At 40.2% G+C, this 22,359-nt stretch overlaps 1 protein-coding gene across 12 annotated transcripts in view; it reads left to right on the top strand.

Moving 5' to 3' along the window:
* Positions 1 to 22,359, top strand: part of DENND1B (DENN domain containing 1B) — a 250,687-nt gene that overhangs the window by 81,547 nt on the left and 146,781 nt on the right. For 7 of the 12 annotated variants that reach the window (XM_077332749.1, XM_077332748.1, XM_077332751.1 and 4 more), the window contains one exon: positions 9,594 to 9,637. The exons of the other annotated variants lie outside the window; for them this stretch is intronic. In XM_077332749.1, coding sequence (XP_077188864.1) covers positions 9,594 to 9,637 — 44 coding nt within the window. The remainder of the gene's footprint in view (positions 1 to 9,593; positions 9,638 to 22,359) is intronic. 12 annotated transcript variants of the gene reach the window in all.

The following is a 22,359-nucleotide window of genomic DNA, read 5'->3' as shown; positions in this document are numbered from 1 at the left end:
GTGAATTTTCTTTGAGTATTCCTGGACTCTTTTGGTTTCCAGAAGGTTGGCAAACTCTTTCCAGTACCCAAACCCCTTCTCTTTAATTTCTACTTGTCTTGAATTTTTTAATTGACTGTGAAAGTCTCTAAATAACCGTTTATGCACTGGAGGTTTCATGCTGGGCTGCAGGCTGGAGTTTTAGTCATGGCAGATTGCCCCACCTCTTCCTGCACCCACACGGGGGAGCATTTGGCCTGGTGTGCCTCATTCACCACTGATTTGTGCTCCTGCACGAGAGCTGGGGCTGTGAAGTTCTCAGTGCATAAACAGTCAATGGCAGTTTCTAACCACACTGGACCAGGGATTTCTGCACTCTTCAGAGTTAACTTCCTGTTTGTCTGGGTAGGGAAATTCTCCTCTAACTAGAAGATCTATCTGCTTTCTTTGTCCCAAATGGGAGACTTTGCCTATTTCCTAAACTTCATTGCCAAATCCTCCCAGTTTGCTGTCTTTTTAAAACTGCTCTCAGCTCAGGCTGAAATCAGATTCAACTCTGTCAAGGCAAATATCTGACTGAAACTCTCGCCAGCATCTCTCAAGTCTTTTTTGGTTCTGCTGATGCCAACCAATCAGATTGTTTGGAGCAGCCAGTCACTCAAGGCTCTCTATTTCTCTATTAACCCTTCGTAGTCCTTTAGTTGTTTGTACAACACTTCTAAGTTTCTTAAAAGTGGGCAAACTGAATCATGGCATCAGGGAAGAAGACATGTTGGCACAATTCCATTAAAAGGTTACCTAGCTGTTGGTGTCACACTCATTTTTTTCTGAGTAGGCCTATTAACCTGTTTCCCCCCCCCCCTTGCTTTGTTCTTATCGGAGGTTTGGTGTTGACTTTTTAAAACAGGTATGCGAAGTACGTCAAAACATAGATTTTCAGCTATGTGTTGCCTGTCATAGATAAATCAATGCTTGAAAGTATGTGGTGTAGCATTTTAATATTTTTTCTTTTTGCTCATCTTGATGGCCCTCGGGACAGATGGCCCCTCACTGTTGATGGTTCGATTTCAGTGATCACCCACAGCTTCAGAGGAGTGTGAAGAAAAGAAATTGCTTTCTTTGTCAAGGTGTTTTCAATTCAATTCTCACCCATTAGCCCTGTTTCCTTAAGTTTTGAATTACTCCATCAGGTGACTGATGACTGTATTTCTCTCCTCTTATGCTATTGAAATAGGACTGGTGTCAAGATGGAAAAGGAAAATCAAAAATTAGGTTCATGGTTATTGATTATTAAAGTGGCTTTAATCTGTGGCTCAGTTTGATATACTTGAAGTGTCAAAAGATATTGAACAAGAGTAGCAGGACAGAAAAAGTTGAAAGGTAGGGAACTTAGACTTTTAAATATGTTCTATGTGTTTAGAAGCAGAAATTAATATTCACAGTTTGAATTGATTGTGATTCTTTTTGTACAAGCTATAAGCTTCCAAATATGAAAGGTTAAATGCTAAAAGTTACATTCCTTGTGGAATTGCATGGCTGCAAAATATAATCTGATACAGTTGGCAATATCACAATCAGAATGGTTTGAAAATTAAGTTATCCTTGATACTCCCCAGAATGCGAATTGATCCATCAGATCAGGTTTGGCTTCATAGTGTCAGCTCAGTTCCCCTGTGTATCCCTGTATTACCTGTGTTAAAAACAGAGGGTTTTACATTTCCTTAGAGCAACAAAACAAAAACCAACTGTCATTGGGAAAATCTCAGTGGTTTTTTTAGCTTAAAATCCTTAGACATAAATCCAACATTTCTTGCTATTGTTTTCCTAGCTGTTGTTTTATGATCACTATAACCATAATAAATAAACAATGTAGTGTAGCCTTTTCTTTAATATCTAAATTGTCTTGCAGGGCATTTGTTTTTTTCTATAAATAAATACACACCCCCAATTTACAAAATTGTGTTAGATTCCGGAGTATAAATGGACATTTCATAATGGCAGTCCTACACCAATAACTTAGCACAGGTCTAGGCACGTCGAGATCCCATTTATTTCACTGGGGTTTCAGCCTGGCTAACCCTGTACTAGATTGTGGTCATTGCCTTTCACAGTATGTGTGCTACAGAGCACCTTTTAGTGAAAAATGCTGCTAAAGAATGCAGAGATGAGAATTGTGTGCCTTTCCCTGAAGAGTTGGTCTTTGTGGAACTCTGGGTCAAGGTTTTTTTTTTGGTCATTTTTGAAATGTTGAAAGTAGTTCAGCCGTTAAGTGTAAATTATCTTATGGTTACCTTATTGTGCTCCTCCGGTGCATAAGAAAGGTAACAGTTCTACAGATTGTTTTCATTAACATCAGAAAGGTTTGTGAAAGGCTTAAAGTGTGAGATGCTAGTTGAACATGGTTTTCCCCCACATTTTTTGTTTGCTTATTCTGCAGTCCTCTATTTTCCTCCTTTGGTAGAACTCACAAATATATATTTATTTTCTTCCACATAATTTTGCTGATTCTGTGAAGTTTAAAGAAGAGGGATATTTTATAAGCCCATCATCTTAATTTAGTAAGGGATTTCCACCCCCACCTCCCTGAAATCATTTGTTTTGTTAGAACATCAAGCCTGGCATGCTCATTTTATCTTTATGCTTTTTGTGCAATGAACCTTCACCTGATTAAGGTTTTCATTTTGGAGCATAACAAATGGTATTACTGCAAAACAGATTCTTCTTTATCTTGCTGATCAGTTGAAAGTGACTTTCCACTCTCTCTTTAAATGGTATAACACAGTCTTGCGCCAAAAAGGTTTGATCTTCCAAGATGGTATATTATGCCTCAGAAGGCTGGATTCTTCAGTTAGGAATTTAAAAGGCACAATCATTCAGGAAGTGCATTACATATGTTAATATAGAGGAAAATATACTGCAGAACCAGTGTGCCTTCAATGGCCAACTGTAGAGGTAATGCCCTGTTCTATTATTCAACAGAGATTGGGAATGGGCCAATAGATCCTTCATTCTAAATCCCTCCACCATTCTCCACTGGCCTTTTCCATGGTTAGGCTTAAGTTAGCACCATCCATTGTTAACATGGTTATTAATAAACCATGATTACCCTTAAATGAAGGTTTATTCATCAGCTTCAGTTCTGTTTTCAAACTGCAGCAATTCATGGCTAGTGTTACCATGGTGGTGCTGATGTGACACACAACCTTGGATAAGCTTGGAAAGTAGACAAGCTGGTGGCTATCTCTTGTTCCTACATGACCCCTTTGACAATCTAAAAATACGTACATTTAGTTAATTTTTTAAAAGGCTGCAATAATTATCTGATAGTTCAGAGAAGTACTGCTTTGAATTACCCCAGAAGCAAACTGAAAATCAGTACAAATCTTGCAACAACAATAAAAAAAATGTTTTCTGTGCAGTATGTCTGTCACCAAACTTTTTGGAATAAGTTGTATTTTGTTTCTAAGCTGTTCACTCACTGCAAGTAAAGTCAGAATAACCACATTGTGTCCTTTAAAACTGGGGTAATTTTAGCATATGATGCATTCAGCAGCTACTTCGTTGGCCAAACAGCTCTTTTAACAGGTTGCCACATTTTATGAAGTAGCTTCTCTATAACCATTAAAGGAAATAACAGATTTATAACGTGGGCATATCTCTTTCATGAACAAAAAGTGCACCAAGTATATGTTTTGCTTGAAATGTGCTCTCAAGTATTTCCTGAAGTAACACTGTCATTTGCATATTGTCTTTAATCTGATACATTTTTAAGTGCCAGAGAAGTTGGCAAGTGCTCTTTTAGGTTTTCTATGTCTCTCTTTCCCTTTGCCCTGCCTCCATTAACTTCGTCTCAACTCTGTTTGCCCTTGTTCTTTCTTTTGATTACAGGCACTAGACAAATACCGCCTGCCTTCTTCCTCCAACTTGCACATGCTTTCCATTCAGCTCCTAAAATATTTTCCACTTTCATCCTGCTGAGCTAAGATACAAATACTTCTACCTAAACTTGGATGGTTCCATGTTCCCTTGCCTGAAATCTATGAAAATGATCAGAAGAAAATGTTGATTTGATATGCTACCTTCTTTCTAGCCATTAGCTACTCCATTTAAAAATATGTTTATTTTCTGTCCAAATTATATCATTGTAAAAATGTCGAGGCTGTTTTCCAGTGGTGCTTTCTTTCATTTTGCTGTCTGTGATTACAAAATTTGGAATCAGAAAATTCACTAACAGTGATGGCATCCAGTTTAAATGGTTTTAACAGGCGATTAGATATATTTATGGGTGATAGGTCCATCAGCGTATCTTAGCCATAAGGGGAAAGATGGAGCTTTCATGTTTACAAGTTAAATTTATTTATTTATTTATTTATTTATTTATTTATTTATTTATTTATTTATTTATTTATTTAGATCTATATACCGCCCTCCCCGAAGGCTCAGGGCGGTTTACATTAAACTAATCAACAATACATGAAACAGTCTTCGTTAAAAATCATACAGTAATTAAAAACAGTGGTTGTAACAATATAACATAATAATAAACGGTATAACAGTATAATAAATTAGTATAACGATGCAACAGTGCAATACCACAACAGGTCCAGAGCGCTCTGGTGGAGTTCTGGAAGGAAGGGGGGGAGAGGGGGGAAGCGGGGGCCCTTCATTCGCTGTTGGTTGTGCTTGGTCTCAACCAAATGCCTTTGAATGCTGTTTGATGAGGGTGGGGGGAGCAACAGAAAGAGGTGGCTTTGGTGTGGCTACTTGAGTTGGGCCTTTGGTCTATGGTAGGGACTCTTCTCATATTTGTAAATTCTTAACAGTTTTGGTGGGTATTGCCTTGAAAATCCTATGGAGTCTTCTGTGACTTGAGAGCAGTTTCCACCACTGCCCAAAATAAATAATCATTTTGTTAAGTAGGGTAATATTTTATACTAGTTAAATAATAACTACTGTATTTAAATAATAATTATTGTACTTGCCTAGTCCAAGAGGGGCAGTATAACAATCAAATAAATAAATACATTTAAATTATATTATAATAAAACTGTACATAGAAAAGCTATCAGAAGCCATTCTGACTTGCTTAATGATTTCTTAGAATTAAGGGTTACTCTGTTTGGTGCCTTTGTAAGTAATCACAGCAAAAGACCCAATACTGGTAAACTAAGATGTAAAATGATGTTTAACTTGTCTCTGGAGTCATAAGTACATATTGTTCTTCTGTATAATCAGTGGGAAACTACTATGTGCTGTTAGAATTGCATTTTGCAGTTCTCTAATGGGTGCCAGCCAGGTGCTGAAGCCTCATCAATTGCGAATTTGTTCCAGCTGATGTACTATGCATGGTGTACTCATAATCTGTGACACACTAAACAGAATACTTGACTTTTAGCCACTTTGGACAATTGATTTCAGTGGAGAGAATGGGCCCCAACAGGTAGGCACTAAGTTCATAGGGAACCCCCTTCCAGCTCTTGGCCTAGCATGACTCTACCTGGGCTCTTTGAGGATTCATTCACAAGGGATTTGGTTATCACAAACAAAACACTGCCCATTTTATTAATTTAGATATCTAAACATTAATTAAACAGTAACTTTTCAAAAACAGTAGCCAAATGATCTTTTATTTTGGTTCATTCAGAATGTTACAAAAGTATATGCTAGCTTTGCAGTTCTCCAGATTCTTTTTTTTTTTTTAAGAGAGGGGAGGCATAATACAAAAAAAAGCTGCAGGGGACACTCAAGGCCTCTTATCAAGTATCTTGTGCAGGATGCAGATTGCATAGATCTGGTGGTGCAGGCTGCATCTAGTGTCAAGTTGCACTTCAGCTCCCTCCTGGGATGAAGAAGGAAAGAATGGCACCCAGTGGGTTAGATCCCATAGAGGATTTCTATGGACAAAATGGGGTGCTGTCATGACTATCACTTCCGTGTCTTTCTGTAGCTCTTAATGCCCCATTAAATGCTGCTTCTTGGTAACAGAGTACCCCCAGAAACAACAAAAGGAAAAGTGGATGGTCTGTACAGAACTGGCAAGTTTTCTGTCCACAGAAATGCTCTATAGGATTTAGACCAATATTTGAAGATACAAAGAATAGTATTCTCTATTGTCAAATGGAACATGAAGGTCACTTAGCATGCTGAGAACAAAAGGGAAATATTAGTCATTCTATTAACAAAAGTGGCAATTAACACAGTTAATTTGGGTACCATTCTAGAGAATTGGAAGTGTTACTGTACATCCTGAGGTGTAGAAGTTCAAATTCTTTTGTCCCACAATACATTCACGTCAATCCACTTTTGGGGGTGATTCAGGCCACATGAATGAAAAGCTTCCTGCTGCAGACAGCTATTGGATAGTTCCTGTGATGGCAAAGTGACATGTAACACTCCTCTCCTCCCCGGAAGAGCAGTAATAATAACTATTGTTGAGACTCTGTATGGAAAACAGTGTTGTGCATATTCTCTTATCTGGAAATTGCATAGAATCTAACACAGTGCTTTTTAAAGAAGGTGTTTATTTTTTTATTTATTCGTGTAATTTGTATCGCCCCTCACTGTGATGTATCGGGGTGATGTACACATAACCAGTGGGGTAGTGGGAAAGATACATAGAACACCGAACAATATGAAGATATAAATGGCTGATAGCACAACATGTATGTAAACTTGAATGATTGAAGGGGTAACAGCAACATTGACAGGCTCCCAGGAAGGGATTCAGCTGTGGGGGGGAGGGGCGGCAGGGGGGGGAATCGCAAAGCCCATTTATTATAAACCTAGTTTATTTATAAATTCCAGGAGGTCTGTTGAGTTGGATGGTGGGAGGGAGATATCGCTGCCAGGGGGTGCTTGTAACTGTTTTATTATTATTATTTTAACTGGGGGATTTTCTGATTGTTATGGGATTTTATTGTGGATAAACTTTCTTGTGAACTGCCACAGCCATTTTGGGAGTGGCGGTATGAAAACTGAAATATAAATGAATAAATCATGACAATTTTCTATTTTCTTGATCTCCAATATCATATCAATGTCATTATTCAGTACAGTATTTACTAAAGGACATCTACTATGTTACAGCCATTCTACTTTTAGAGTGAAATATAGAGGAGATGGTTGGGTGTTACTCATGACTATAGGAAGTGTACATGGATAGCAGCAATTTCCATTTTGAATTTGCCAATCTGGGGGGGGGGAGTTATGGTTTGTAAAGTTCTAAGTTCTTTGTGGAGAAGAAAAAAGCTTTTTTTATAGATCGGTTTCCAAGAATGGATTAAAGAAACTAAAACTACATATAGTCACAATTACAATTAAATATAAAATGCTCCTCTGAAGGGGATTCTCAGCTGAGCAGGAATTGGATATAATAGAAGTTTCCTGCCCTCCCTCCAACCATTGCAGTTGGAAACTGGAGTAAAGGTGCTCAGTTGAAAATGGATCCAGGCATGATGGAGGGGTACCTGAAAAAGCATTTATGAGCAGGATCAATCTCGAGCAAGTCTTGTATATACAACCCATTGTCCATGTTGGTTGTATCACAGTGTATGTGATCAATACTTGCAAATACCTGATTTAGTTTTGGCTATACTATAAAGATGTTGGCAATGCATTTTGAGGCATATATGATCCTGTAGTTTTGTATAAATGAAAACTAAGAGATGCATTGTGGATCATGTATCCTCTGTGGTGAGTCTTTCCTGCTAGTTATTCCCACCTTCTCACCCATAAAATCAGCATAAAATTGGCCTAATGTTCCCAGTTCAAGTGGATATGTTGAAATCAATCTGCCCAGGAAAAGTAAATTCAGCCTTTGTAGATCGCAAGAGATTGCATAGCTGCAGAATAGGATTATTCGTTGTCCTCCTGTGTTCTTTTGTTTTGTTTTGTTTTTTGTCTCTGCCATAGAGCTGTACTAGGTGCAGAATGAATGTAACCTGCTTGTGAAACAAACTATATTAATACAATCGTTTAGAGAATGACCAGGATCCCTCTCTTCTCCTACAGTTAGAATAATGGTCTGAATTGCAACTACCATTGCTAAGGCCTGATATAGATTTGGTAAATATAAGAGATCAGGAGTGTGCCTCTCCCTCTTCTCTCTGTTGTGAATTATTTGTTCCTCCCTTTCCTGAACTCAACCATAATCTAGTGTCTCATGTCCCACAGGAAGACTAGAGAACATGCAATAAAGCATCCTTGCTAAGATTTGGTCTGGATCGGAGCCATCCTTGCAATTTGGGCCTGCTTCACTAGATCTTATGGAAATAATTAATTTTGCTGTACAGACTTAGAATAAAGTTGGTAACCTCCAGCAATTATGGAACACATGCATTCAGGCATAGTACATATCATGTATTGTTGCGCTGTAAATATAAAGGTGTGTTTCTTTGTTGTTCTGTAGTATACAGAATGAAAAAGTGTGGTGTTACGTTAAACTGTAGAATCATACAGTTCAAAAACATTGCTATTCCTATGAGTGAAAATGTAAGCAGAATTTTCAGTAGGGTAAGATCCCACAGATTTGTTCTGCTATTAGCAGGGCTGTCTTCTGACAGAAAAGCCTCTTGAAGTCTTGCTCCAGAGGAGGGTGCCAGTGGGGCACATCCATGGGCTTGAATGTCTCAGTTAAAATTTGGTAGGGCTGTTCAAATTTGATCAGTGGGCAGATAAAATAACTTTTGAGGACTCCCATTGACCCATTATGCACGGGGGGAATAACGCACATTTGGGGTGGAATGGCGGCGACTAAAATCACCGATAACACACGGTGCCGGCTGCAACCGGCCACAGATTCAGTTAGTGAAACGCCGAAGAAAGCGCAGCTTCTGGGTGACCAGGGCGCAACCAGAAGCGGCGCCGGGATCGCCGCGTGCATATCGGTTACTCTGGGTTTTGCCGCCGTCGCGCTCCGTCCTGTGCATAACCGGTGTGCTTCGCGTCTTCCCCCTCTGCGTTTCCCATGTGACCCGAAATCGCTGTTTTGGCGGCCATGCATAACGGGCCATTGTCTCACCTTCATATAATATGCTTAAAAGTTTTATTAAAATTACATGCTTGGGCAACTTTAAGAAACATATTTCTTTTAATCCTGCACAAAACTGAAGAGATGCCATTTTACATATTTTGTTTAATGAACATAATATTCACTTCATCATGAACATAGTAGATGCCAAACTATAGCTCATGAGCATGCTCTGTTCTGTAGTATTCTTAATTTTCAGTTGTAAATCTCAAATGTGTATGGGGTGGGAACAGAGAATAATGAAATGGTGGTGAATTATTTCTGTTTCCGATTACCTCACAAATTCTTACATGTTGGAGTAAGTCCTTTAACGGAATGCAAAGGATCCATAGGGTTAAAATGCAGTTTTAAAAGGCAAAATGATTCAGTGCAGAATAACCTTCCATGGTTGCATTAACAAATGCACTAGGGATTTAATAAATATAAAATAAAATCTTTTGAATAATCCAGCACCTTAGTTTTGAATAACTTTTTTGTACCTGTCTGTGAGCCTGAAGTGACATTGACCCTCTTTAATATTAATGTACTTTGCTATAATACTCTGTTCCTTTGCCTCTGATTAATGCTGACTGTCAATTATTTACAGATCCTGTGGTTTTGTGGAGGTTCCCAGAGGCCTTTGGAGACCAGGTTAGAAACATGAGATTGATCTTTTAAAAAGATTATTTATTATTATTTTTTGTTGTTTGTTGTTAGTAGCAGCAGTCTTTCCATAGGCTTTTAAAAGTTCTGCTCAGCTGGGGAAAGGCAGATGGCTGATGACTGTAATAACAGTTTTCATCACTGATTTGATCATTAGAATGTGTTTGTAGTGGTAGGAATTGCACATCATGTTAGTTGCTTTCATAGATTTATCACATTATTATTTTTAATTTGGGTTCATACCTTGACCTGTCACGATTGGTGATATTTTTATCTCAGCAGTTATAAATATAGTTCCAGTGAAATAAATTCAGCAACTGTATCTGTCTGTCCATCTGTCTGTCTTTCCGTCCGTCCACCCACCCACCACGACTCCTGGATCCTGCCGGCTCGTGACGGTTTACACATAAAATACAGACACAAATACAATTACAAATACTGGCAGCAAAATTGGATAGAAACCATCTTTCAGAACTTCAGTTTTATTTCAAAAGCTAGTAGTAACAATTATAAACTACTAATTACTTATCAGATACGTAAAATCACATGAGTAGGTCAAGATCAAGGAGAAAACAGGTATTTTGCATTTGGAAACTTTTGACTACCTATAGTAAATACCTTCCTTAAATAGGAACTTCCTCGAGTTCCACCTTATTATCTTTTTCCCTGCCATGCTCACAGATATAGTAAGTTGAAGAGAATTTTTTCCCAGGATGACTTAAGCCTAATAAAAATGATGCTGCTTTTGAAAACTCAATACCATCTATGTGTTATTTTTTCACATTTTATTCTGCCCCTCAAAGGGATTCAAGGCAATGTGCGTGATCTTCCTTCCTTGATTTAATCCTTAAACAATCCTGTTTGGGAACCTGGGCTGTGAAAGTATGACCTAATGAGATTTGTTGTCGGCTTGTATTTGAAACTGGTTCTTCTTCCAGCAGTCAGGTTTCTCCACTACAGCTGGTCCTTCCAAATAGGAGTTTTGATTAGGGTAAGTCAGGTGGGTGGAATTTGAATACCTGGGGGAGCATGCAGGGCACTTTTTGTTATCTGTTCTAAAACACTGGTTTTATAAATGAAAGTTGTGAGTTTAAAAAAAAACACCAAAAATGATATAGAATCATAGAGTTTGAAGGGACCTCATGGATCATCTAGTCCAACCCCCTGCACTATGCAGGACACTCACATCCCAATCACTCATCTATTGTAACCTGCCGCCCCCTTGAACCTTCACAGAATTAGCCTCTCCGTCAGATGGCTATCTAGCCTCTCTTTAAAAATTTCCAAAGATGGAGACCCCCCCCCCCCCCCGAGGAAGCCTGTTCCACTGAGAAACCTCTCTAACAGGAACTTCTTCTGGATGTTTAGATGGAATTTCTTTTGAATTAATTTCATCTCATTTGTTCTGGTCTGTCCCTCTGGGGCAAGAGAGAACAATTCTGCTCCATCCTCCATATGGCACCATTTTAAATACTTGAAGAGCATTATCAGATCCCCTCTCAGTTGTCTCCTCTCTAGGCTAAACAGAGTCTTTCAACTTGTCATGAAAGTACTTTGATAATAAGGAAGAGAAGAAAACTGAACACAGTACTCCCAAGTGAGGCCGAACCAGAGCAGAGTAAAGCGGTACCATCACCTCCCGTGATCTGGACACGATACTCCGTTTGATACAGCCCAAAATCCCATTTGCCTTTTTAGGCACTGAGTCACACTGCTGACTCATGTTCAGTGTATGGTCTACTAAGACTCGTAGGTCCTTTTCGCACATGCTACTGAAATGTGAAAAAAGTAGGGCTATGTAAACAACAGTTTGAATTCTATTTGCAATATAATGCCTCAGCAGGTTACAGCTCAGCATTTGTTTTCTGAAAAATTCAGGTGCTGTACTTTGTGGAAATCAATGATATTGGTGCATGCATGCACAACAGTAAAAGATTGCAGACTAGGTGTACTGTGTGTTCGAACAATCCACAAGTTAACAGAAATTTATTTCTATAGGAGATGGACTGCAAATACAAATGGAATTAAGCAAGTTTTGCTTGAGACAATTGCTTATGGGATTGCGTGTTGCCCCCATGGACATCTGGAGGGCCGCAGTTTGAATACCCCTGGCTCTAAAGCAAGCTTTCATCCATAAATCAACACACCTCTCTAGAGCTACAGAATCTTTGTGCATAGGGGAAAAAAGTTCTTCACCCTTTTTAAGTTGGGACTGACTCCCTCCCATTCAGCGAAGCTCCATGGGTTCTGATTGATTGACAATCACTTGGATTTTATTGAAGGCAAAATTACAGGAATTGGTTCAGAACCCTGGAGGAGAGGTGGGATTTTTGTGTATGATTGCCCCAGCTTCTTTTCCGGTTCAGACTTATAAAAACCAAGTTTATTAACAAATTCTTTTTGCAGTTGTTTGTGTTCTTAACTATAATTATTCTGTTTAACCCAATTATAAAGCCATATATAAAGTTAAAAAAACAAAAACAGATAATCTCTTGGTGGGGAATCTGAAATCTTCAAATTCATTAGCTGTAATTTTACTGAGTGAGTATACCATTAGACCTTTGTCCCGTCAAGCCTACAGGACTGTTGGAGGATAAAGTATGATAGGGAGATACAGTAATCTGGTATTTAATCCCTTGGAATTGAAAAGGGAGACTTGACAATATTACTTGAATGAACAAGGTACACTGCAGCAAGAACAAGGCTTCTACATGGCAGGTTTCCCTGCCCCATTCCCCTACCCCCAGTCACTGAGGTCTTAATTTTTTTTTTTTTAGAAATTGAGGAATTAAATATTGATATAATAATCTGTGTCTTGGATCCTCTTACTTACCAGCTTTTTAAAAAAAGTCTAATCCCCTTTCATTGCAAAAATATTTCTCCCCTCCCCCCATCTTCTCAATGAAAGGAACTAGATAATAATTTTTTAGGAAATGAAAGCAGGGAATTCATAGAATTACTATATATTGTATTTCTATAATGATATAGGATTGCATTTTAAAAAAATAAACACCCAAAGCTCCTTCCCCTGACGCATGGAGGAAATGGCTGCTGCAAGGAAAATACCTGCCACGTGGGAGGAAAAATCTAAACTTTCCCACCACAGAGCAGCCATCCAGGCTTTACTGCAGCAAAACTCTAGCAGCTTTGAGAAAGAGGGGGGAAAGCCAGGGAAATCCTAGGAAGTGCACTATAATGCTGTGGGGAAGTAGCCAAAAAGAAAATCTGCTTCTCAAATGCCTTAAATCTAGTGCAGATAACCATTGTGGAACATAATACTGAGTTTGGTCCTCTGGAGCTACAGATAGTTCTGAAATCCACTTATGTTTATCTGATCTTGATGTTACCTTTAAGTTCCATGCTGAGTATATTGGGTCCTCAAATTGTACCTGGCTTCTGCAAAAATTTGTATATATGTCCCTGGAGAAGGGGTTACTTTTGCTGGATGACTGTTTTGAATCTGACCAGCAGACTCCTACGATCTCATTTTCTTTTCTTTTCCTCCCCTGTAGGGCAGAACTATAGTTACATGGGATCACTGCCTGGCAAGGCTCAGTATGTTCCCCCTACTGCTTTCAGATGGAACATTTTAGGCCACTTCCGAGTAATTGTTTTGCTTCATTTCCCCTTTTTCCCTTGCACGTTACTGTCTCAAATTGTTACATCACAGCTATGGAGAGAACTCAACTAGGGCATTGAGGAGTCAGGCAAAACTTTCAGAGTGGCCCAGATTGACTCATTTGCCAACCTCTGTTTATTGTTTTAAGACAAAAAGTGTCATTCATTGGAAACAAAATATATCCTAAATTTAGAACAGGTGACCATTCAGAGTGAGCTGCTGTGGGACCCCTGTATTTTAATAGATAAACATTTACCTGACTACTTGGATACTGGACATTTATGATTCCTGTTTCTCTTGCCTGATTTGCTTCTGCAGTGGTAGGATTCTCCAATATCTCATCAGACAGGGAGGAGGAATTAGGCAAGGGGAAGTGTGCAGGTGAGTTAAACGTTGGGTAGAGATTCCAAAGTAGGGTATGACAGCGAATTTACAATGGTGAGAGATGTGCAAACTCTAGGTACAAAATCATTTGAGGAGTCTCTTCAATTTCCTTTTTGTGTGATTCAAGTGGGTAGCTGCGTTGGCCTGAAGTAGCAAAACAAAATTTGAGCTTTCACACCTTGAATAAAATTTTGTTGGTTTTAAAGGTGCCATTGGACTCAAATTTTGTTCCTTTTTGTGTGTTACCTAAGAATTGAGGTTAGAGAAAGCACAGCTCACCACTGCTGTCATGTGACATGCAACACTGCCAAGTTTTTCATTACAGTGGGAAAGTACCTCCTGACAATAAATTTGAATGCATTGACACTTTCAGATCTAAACCACCTTGGTGTAGTGGTTAGAAGTGCGGACTTCTAATCTGGTGAGCCAGGTTTAATTCCCCACTCCCCCACATGCAGCCACCTGAGTGATCTTGGGCTCACTGTCTGGTAGAGAAAAGTTGGTCAGACTCTCCATTGGATAGAATGGAGAGATGGCGGCACCCTCTTTCGGAACTCCTGGAAGTGGACTCTGTGCTCCAATTGTTGTGAAATTTGGAGGGGGGTCAGGGAAGAGCCTCCTGGAAGCTACCCTGAAAGTTTGGAGGCTGTAACTGGAGCCCCCCACTCCCCTGGGAAAGGCGGGAACGCTGGACTTCCCATTAAAGTCAATGGCGACATTGGCCTTAATGGGCTCCGAAGCTAAATTGGTTGAGATTGGGCCTCAGGTGTACAAGCCTAACTTCCCACAGCAACAATAGTTGCTCTTGCAGATTGGTGATAATTGGGAACAGTGCAAGATACTACATGCAGAACTGCAGCTTGAGGGGGAAATTTGTGGGAGATGTGGACCTTCTGTAAGAATAGAAGTGCCCTACAGTCATGCAGGCGTCTTTTGGATCATTTTATCAAAAGCCAGCATCTATAAATTTAGCAATCGTAGTTAAGTATGCTGTTGGATTATAATGGTTGGGATATACATACAATTAGATGTAGCCACCTTGGAGAACATCTGAGGGGGTACATAACTTGAAAATAAAATAAATGACAGTGGGTGAGTTTTCAAGCTGATGCTCTATGTGCCTGTGTAATGATCTATTTAAAAAATAAAAAACGAAGCACACTGGTAGATTTTTCATGGATCTGTTCAGTGCTAAATTGTCATTGATAGAGTAATGCAGTGGTCATTTTATTACGGTTTGGTTTATCTCTTATTCTCAGAGGGGAAAGATAATTTCTTGTTTAAACATTTTGAAGACAGGAAATTCCCTTCTCATTCAGGGTCTGAAAAGTGGAAAGATTTTTAATCCTCCTTCTCTTTTACCTCTGAGCATGCATTAGTATCTTGTACTCAGGCACTTCCTATGTTTACATGTAGATACTTGAGACTTTAAAAAGTTGACTTTGTCTGCCTTTGGAAGTACAGGTGGAAAGTCCAAGTACATATATTGTTAAGACTATTGTGGTTTTGTTTTGTAGCATTTTTCCGTGAGTCTAAAATGTTGAAATTAATCAGCATATGGTATAGGCTAGCTTCATCTCTACCAACTCTTTTGTTATCTTGTTATTGTTATAGGTCTTAATGACAGTTGTAAGCCACAGTTCTGGATGCAGGGGTTAGTCTACCCTAGGGAGAAGAGGGAGAAACAGCAGTGTGGATTATGGAAATATGAATTGATCTAAGAAGCAGCTCTCTTGTAATAGAATGGAGCTCAAAGAAAGACAGAGGAGAAGCTGGTGAAAAGACGATGGAATATGATGTGAAAATGATCATTTGAATGCTTCCTTTTCATTCCCAGCTGCTGTGTTCTGGTGAAAAGGCATGCATTTGTATATCTTAAGGCTGGGTGAAAAAGGGCCAGATGAATGGAATTACTTGTTAGATATGTTTCATTTTGAGCCAGATAAATTATGTGCATTTTAATAGACTGTATGCATATGTTACCCAATTTTATTGTACAGCTGTAATATTAGAGGCTGTTTTTTTTTTAAATCTTTTCTATCAGGTCTGAAACTTTAATTTAATGTGGGACCAGTTTTTCAAACAATGCACATTAACCAACAAATATACAGTAGAACCCGCTTCCTTAATTATTGCTCTATTTTTAAAGCAAAATGCTTGACTGATATCTGTGTGATTTGAACAGTCTTGTGTACTAAATAATTATTTTTCAGTGTTAGATTGCTATATTTACTAGAAGGCCTTGCTGTGTTTTAATAAGAAATGTGCTTAATAATGATTATTCTAGTATACATATGGAGATTTATTTATTTTATTGATTTATAATTTGAATTTCATACCATCACTCTTGGCTAGTCATCTCAGGGTGGTATACAACATAGAGTCCAATGATATTAATTTCATCAAGTTAAAATGATAACACCCATAACAATAAATAATTTAAAATAACATTTAATATAATTTAGCAGAGATATATCACCAGTGATATTGAAATTTGGCTGCCGCAGATATGGAAACAGTAAGGTGGGGAGGGAGGCCCAATCAGCTCTCACTATGTTTGCACTGGCCTCAATCGTAAGCCTGGTGGAAGAGCTCCAGTTTTCAGGCCTTGTGGCACTTAGAAAGTTCTATCAGGGCCCTAATCTCCTCTGGCAGTTCCTTCCACCAGGTGGGAGACAGGGCTGAAAACACCTGGCTGTGGTTGAGGCCAGACATACTTCCTTGGGACCAGGGACCCTCAGTTGTTTAGTGTTGGCTGACTATAATGCTCCCTGGAGGACATATTCAGATAAGAGGTCCCTCAGATATGCAGGGTTCTCAGATACATGAATTGCCTTGAAGATTAGTACCAGAACCTTGAACCAGATCCAGAATTCCACTGGGAGCCAGTGTGGCTGCCGTAAAACAGGTCTTACATGGACTCTGCACGGTGTTCAGGAGAGAACTCGGGAAGCCACATTCTGAACCAGCTGTAATTTCTGGAGCAGAGACAGAAGAAGGCATGCAAGTTACAGAAATTGTCCGGAGGTGACTGCCACATCTATCGTTGTGGCCAGGTGTTCTGTCACCAGAGAGGGTGCTAGTAGCTTTGCTTGGTGTAGATGTTAGAATACCAGCTGTGCTACCTTGGTGACTTGAGCCTCCATTGTTAAGGAGGCATCCAGGCTTCTGGCTGAATATATAACATTCATCTGCATCCAGTCCAGCCTGAGGAGGCACGCTTCCTTGTCTGGACCTTTCTTCCCTAGCCACTGGACTCCTGTCTTTGAGGGGTTCAGTTTCAGATGGCTTGCTTTGAGCCATTCCATCACTGCCTCCAGACACTGGACTAATGAGCTAGGAGGGGCATCCAGCTGATCATCCACCAGGAGACAGAGCTGGGTGTCTTATGCATATTGATGAGACCCAAGTCCAAAACTCCGGACTAGCTGGGTGAGAGACTGCATAAAGATGTTAAATAATGTTGGGAACAAAATTGCCCCCTGTGAGATTTACAGAGATGCAATTGATTGTCCTTGATAGCAGCCCTCTGACCTTGACTGTGGAGAAAGGAGGTCACCTATTGGAAGGCACATCACAGCTATTAAGCTTGGGTGTCATGTAGGAGTGTCATGTAGGAGCGTGGACTTCTGGGAAGCAGGGTTTGATTCTGCACTCCCCCACATGCAGCCAGCTGGGTGACCTTGGGCTCACCATAGCACTGATAAAGCTGTTCTGACTGAGCAGTAATATCTGGGCTCTCTCAGCCCTACCTATCTCACAGGGTGTCTGTTGAGGGGAGACAAAAGGGAAGGCGGTTGTAAGCCACTTTGAGACTCCTTCTGGCATATAAGAGCAGCATATAAGAACCAACTACTCTTCTTCTTCTTCTTCTGTAGCATGATTATTTCTGTCCAGGAACAGGTATAACTGGTTTCATGTGACTTCACTAATGGCCCTTTTTCACTCAGTATATCTACTAGTTCCTTTTCATGGTTCTCAGTTCTTCCTTGTGCGCTCCTGTTTTCTTTCCTGCAGGAACTCTCTTTTAAGGCAAAAATCGGATTGCAACTCAAGGTTGGGCAATTCCTGGAGATTTGGTGGTGGATCATTTGGAGGGGGGTTTGAGAAGGGGAGAGACCTCAGTGGGGTATAATGCCATAGAGTCCACCCTTGACAGCAGTCATTTTCTCCAGGGAAAGTGATCTCTGTAGTCTGGAGAGAAATTGTAAGTCTGGGAGATTTCCAGGGCTTAGCCAGAGGTTGGCAGCTGTGGGTAGGAGCAATCCTTCCCAATTTCTGATATATTAAAAAAAAATTTGCACAGAAATCTAGTAAAGTGGCTTTTCTCAGAAAATTGTTTAGAGTTTATAGTATGAATATCAACCATTCTGACATCGTTATGACCCTGTTGCAGTTGTTCACAGTTTCCTAAGTGATGGGTACGCAGGTGTGCCTCAGAGCATAGAGATAGTACCTTTTGATATTCTGGACTCTGTCATAGAAGAATACAGGTTTCTAGATATCTGCAAAATCCTAAGAAAGGTGATTTATGATAAGGGGTAAAGACCTTCAGAAAGCTCCACTGCTAATTTCTATAAGCTTGTTAATAAAAAGGCCATGCAATGGCCCCAAATGGCTGTTTGTCTATAAAAATATCAGGATTCCACTTGCGCATGGCCATCTTTATATTGCACTGCTTTGTGCTTTATAGATCCTGATGAGGAACTCCATGTATGGGCAGTATGAATCTAGCAAGCCACATGTAGCACTTGAGATCCTTTGGTGCTACCTTTGGTAGTTGCGTGTTGACATCATCTGTTTTCAGAGAAATGATAAGCAAATTATTTTTAACTGTATGAGATTTTCTTCTGTTTTTACATGCCAGCTCTGCCTCATTCCGTATGTTATCCAGTAAATCTAATTTTCCTAGATGTGTACTACTATATAAAATGGTGACAAAATTGTAATTTGACCTTCACAGTACCTTTCTTGTCATTTGTTTTGTGCATTTTATATATTTACTAGAAGACTAAGAAGACTAGATAGATTTTGTTTGGAACACTATTGTAAAGGAGGCTGATAGCTACTGTCCTACTTTGCAATGATCATATAGTTGGGAGCAGAGAAATAAAGCACAGGAAGGTCGAGATACCATTCCAGTACTAAATCCACTAAAATGCTAATTTGTAATATTCACAACTTCCATATGGTGTTTCGGAAACCTTGTGAAATGCATGCATTTGTATATCTTAAGGCTGGGTGGAAGAGGTGTTAGATCCCCTTCTGTCTCCCCTCTCCCATTTTCATTGTAAAGATATGATGGTGTTATTGGATAAATTATTCATTTTTTTTCTTGCTGTAGCACCCAAAGCCCCACTAATTAGATGCTGCACAAATATGACACTCATGAATGGTTTTGAGCGTCGCTGTGCTTGTCAGCCACAGAGTATAATGGAATCTCCACACAAAACAGCTCTAGAGTAGGCATGTGGGGAAAACAAGAGGGGGGGGCATTGGTATTCAGATTCGGCAATTCAGGATTCCCAAGTATATTTGGCTCCATTATACTTTATGAAGTCATTAAAGTTAATGGGAAATCTAGCCAAAGTCTATTCAGTGGCCCAGGTTAGGGGTTAAAGGCATCAAATTTGCAGCATACCTACTGGAGCCTCTCCTTAAAAGAACCACCCAAGTTCCATAAAGATTGAGCAAGTTCCATAAAGATTGAGCAAGGGGTCTATTTCTATGGGCACCCAAGAAAGGTCCCCCCATCCTCCATCGTTTCCATTAGGTGGAAAATAGCAAGGCAATACAAGCCCAGCAGAACATCCCAGAGAATCTCTGTGGTGCAAGTGTAGAGAGGCATTTTTGCAAGGCCAGCAGAACCAGTGCCCTTGTGGCAGTGCCAACCCAACTGGACTAAATTCACATTAGAGATTCTCTGAAGTAGAAACTGAGGGGAAGGGGACATCAAAGCAATGCAATGCACTAGAGCCAGGCAGCAGAACTCAGAGCCAAACTACTAATGCCCAGTAATGGAACACAGTGCCTGTATTGTGGCAAATACCAGCTTAACAGGGCTGCATGCAGCTCTGTATCACAATCCCGGGAAGGGGAAGGGGGCTCGCAAGGACAACAGAGCCAGTGCAATGTGCTAGAGCAAAGCAGCAGCAGAACTCTGTGCCCAGCACCAGAATGCAGTGATCCATTGTGGGAAATGTCAGTTCACCAGGCCTGATGTCAAGCACAGAATAACAATCTCAGTGAGGGTGAGATGGCCTAGCAAGGACAGCATAGCAGTTCAGTTGTGTCCAGCAGCACAACCCCAAGCCAATGTGGCAGCTGCGCAAACCCAACAGAACCAACCGTTATCACACCAGAGGATCCCAGCAGGGTTTTTTTTTTTTTAAATAAAGATGCAAGAGCTGTAGAAACCCAACAGAACACTCCAAAATGCAGGGTGGGCAGGCAGTTTTGCTTTCCCAAGGCCAGCCAAATACACAGAAGTCAAGTTATGTTTTGTTTTCTTCTAAAGCCAAGGGCAGACCCAGAGAATCCTCATACACCATTTCCCCGGGGAACATTTCAGAAAGCAAGAGAGCGGTAGTAGTACACAAACTAGCCACCACTGCCTCAGTGGAGGGGCCTTTGCCTAGGTGCATCAGCTGTCCTTCATCACAAGGTCTCCCTTTCATATCTCACACCCCTGCAAAGAAGAATGTTTCACAGCAATTTAGCTTCATTATTTACAGTGGTTCTGAAGGTTCTGCTGGTTTCTTTTTGGCCCATGGGTCTTGCTATCCTACCCTACTATTTCATCTCCATCAAGATGAAGATTAGTTTTTGTGCTGCTGTTTTAATTTCGGCATACAACTTTGCTTTGGGGTGAGTGGTGATTGAATTGAGTGAATGTGCAGTTATCCACAGATATGTTGATTGGGCATGAAATTGGGGTCACTGTGGGTGGAGTTAATTTTAAGTTCCTGCATTGTGCAGGGGGCTGGACTAGATGACCTTGGAGGTCCCTTCCAACTCTATGATACTGTGACTGACATACAGGCCAGGTGTTGAGCATGAAGTGCGCACGTCTTCCACAAGCACAGGCCAACTGTTCCTTCATGTAGTTCTTGACAGCCCTGTACAACGAGGCTACTAACCCTATTTACAATTTATATAATTCCTCGCACAGTTATTACCTTATTACTAAAAGCCTATTTAGCAGAACCAGCCTAACTCTCAGCCCTGAAACCAGAAGCACTCACTTGAAGCCAGATAACTTTACCTAACCTCTAAACATTCCAAATTTCTAGAATTTTTTTTTTAAACCTCCAAACTTTTTGGAAACCAGAAGAGAAACTACAAGGGGGAAACAAAGACTTAAAAGAACCAAGCCAAAGGAGGGAAATATCTGTGACCTTCCCCTCTCCCAGCCATCTGGCCAAAACAAGCTAATCAAAATTAGTGGACTGCAAAACCAGATCAGAGAGTCTAAAGCCAAAACAACTGAACTGAGGCTTTAGCCCCCACACCCACACACATATACACAAGAAGAAGCCCAAACCAAATAGTAAAACTCAGAACAGAGAACCCCAGCAGAACCACAGGAAGAAAAAAGACTTACGGCCCTTGACCTGAGCCCCCCCCCCACCTACTCAAATAACCCAGCACCTGCCACGTCCAAACAACAGTAAGAGTAAAATGAAAAAAAGAAACCACAAAGGAAAGAACGTTTTTAAAAAAGATTCAGACTGGTCAGTCTTCTCCAGCATTGATCAGAAGAACCAGAAATCCACAGCAGGATCTCTCAAGCCAAGCAGCATTGAAGAGTCAGGCTCAGAGCAGCAGCAAGCCAAAGCTACATCTGTAAGTCTCCAAAATCATTCCCAAACAGTATGGAGCCCTTGCATTTATGCTCTCTGACCCTGCACAGAAGAATTTTAAAAATAACCAACTTCTGTGATCGGCTGAAGAGCACTTTCTCCTCCAAACCTAAATTCCTGTTTGCCAAATCCCACCCCCTCTGCTCCCTCCTGTTACTTTGGAAACAGCTGGGGAAAGCTAGGTTGTTTGCTTTGAGTTTCCAGCTGAAATATGCAACAAGCTTGCAACTTTCAGAGCTCATTGCAAGGCCATTTGCAAAATGATTGACTCTAGCTACCCCTTAGGGGCTTTTGCCATTGGTCTGCAAAGATACCTTTCTCACTTCCCTCTTGACACCCTGGAAACCAGAGCAATAGGTGGGAAAGACCCCATTGAGGAGATAGAGCTGAAAGATAAGTGTGCTTCTCTTTCCCTTTAAATTTTAAATCTCTCCCCCCCCCCAGCAGTAACAGTATCGATTTGGGAAACCAGACTCAGAATACAAATTGATTTGGCTTTAGTGATTGGATTCCTGAATCAAACTAGAGAATCCCAGCTCAGTTTAAAAATACTGAATAAAATCCAATTAGGCATATATTTGGTTTTTCCCCTTCTAGTTGTCCTAAATTGAATGTACACCCCACATACAAATGTGTACTCATATTCGCTCATCATGCTTGTTTTGCAGTTGCTTTGGAGAATCTAGTATGTAGATTAAGTGGCTATTTGCTTAAGGATAGGTTTCAGTATACAATTGTGGTATATGTTTCTAGAGCTATGCCATTTTGTTCCTTAATTCTGTGAGTAGAAATCTCAGACTTGGATTTGTAATGAACGGTGCAGATCTATAAGCTATTGACTATTT

The sequence above is a fragment of the Paroedura picta genome, chromosome 4 (genome assembly GCF_049243985.1).
Source record: "Paroedura picta isolate Pp20150507F chromosome 4, Ppicta_v3.0, whole genome shotgun sequence".
Lineage (NCBI taxonomy): Eukaryota > Metazoa > Chordata > Lepidosauria > Squamata > Gekkonidae > Paroedura > Paroedura picta.
The sequence above is the reverse complement of the archived record's forward strand: the minus strand, read 5'-3'. Positions and strand labels throughout refer to the sequence as shown.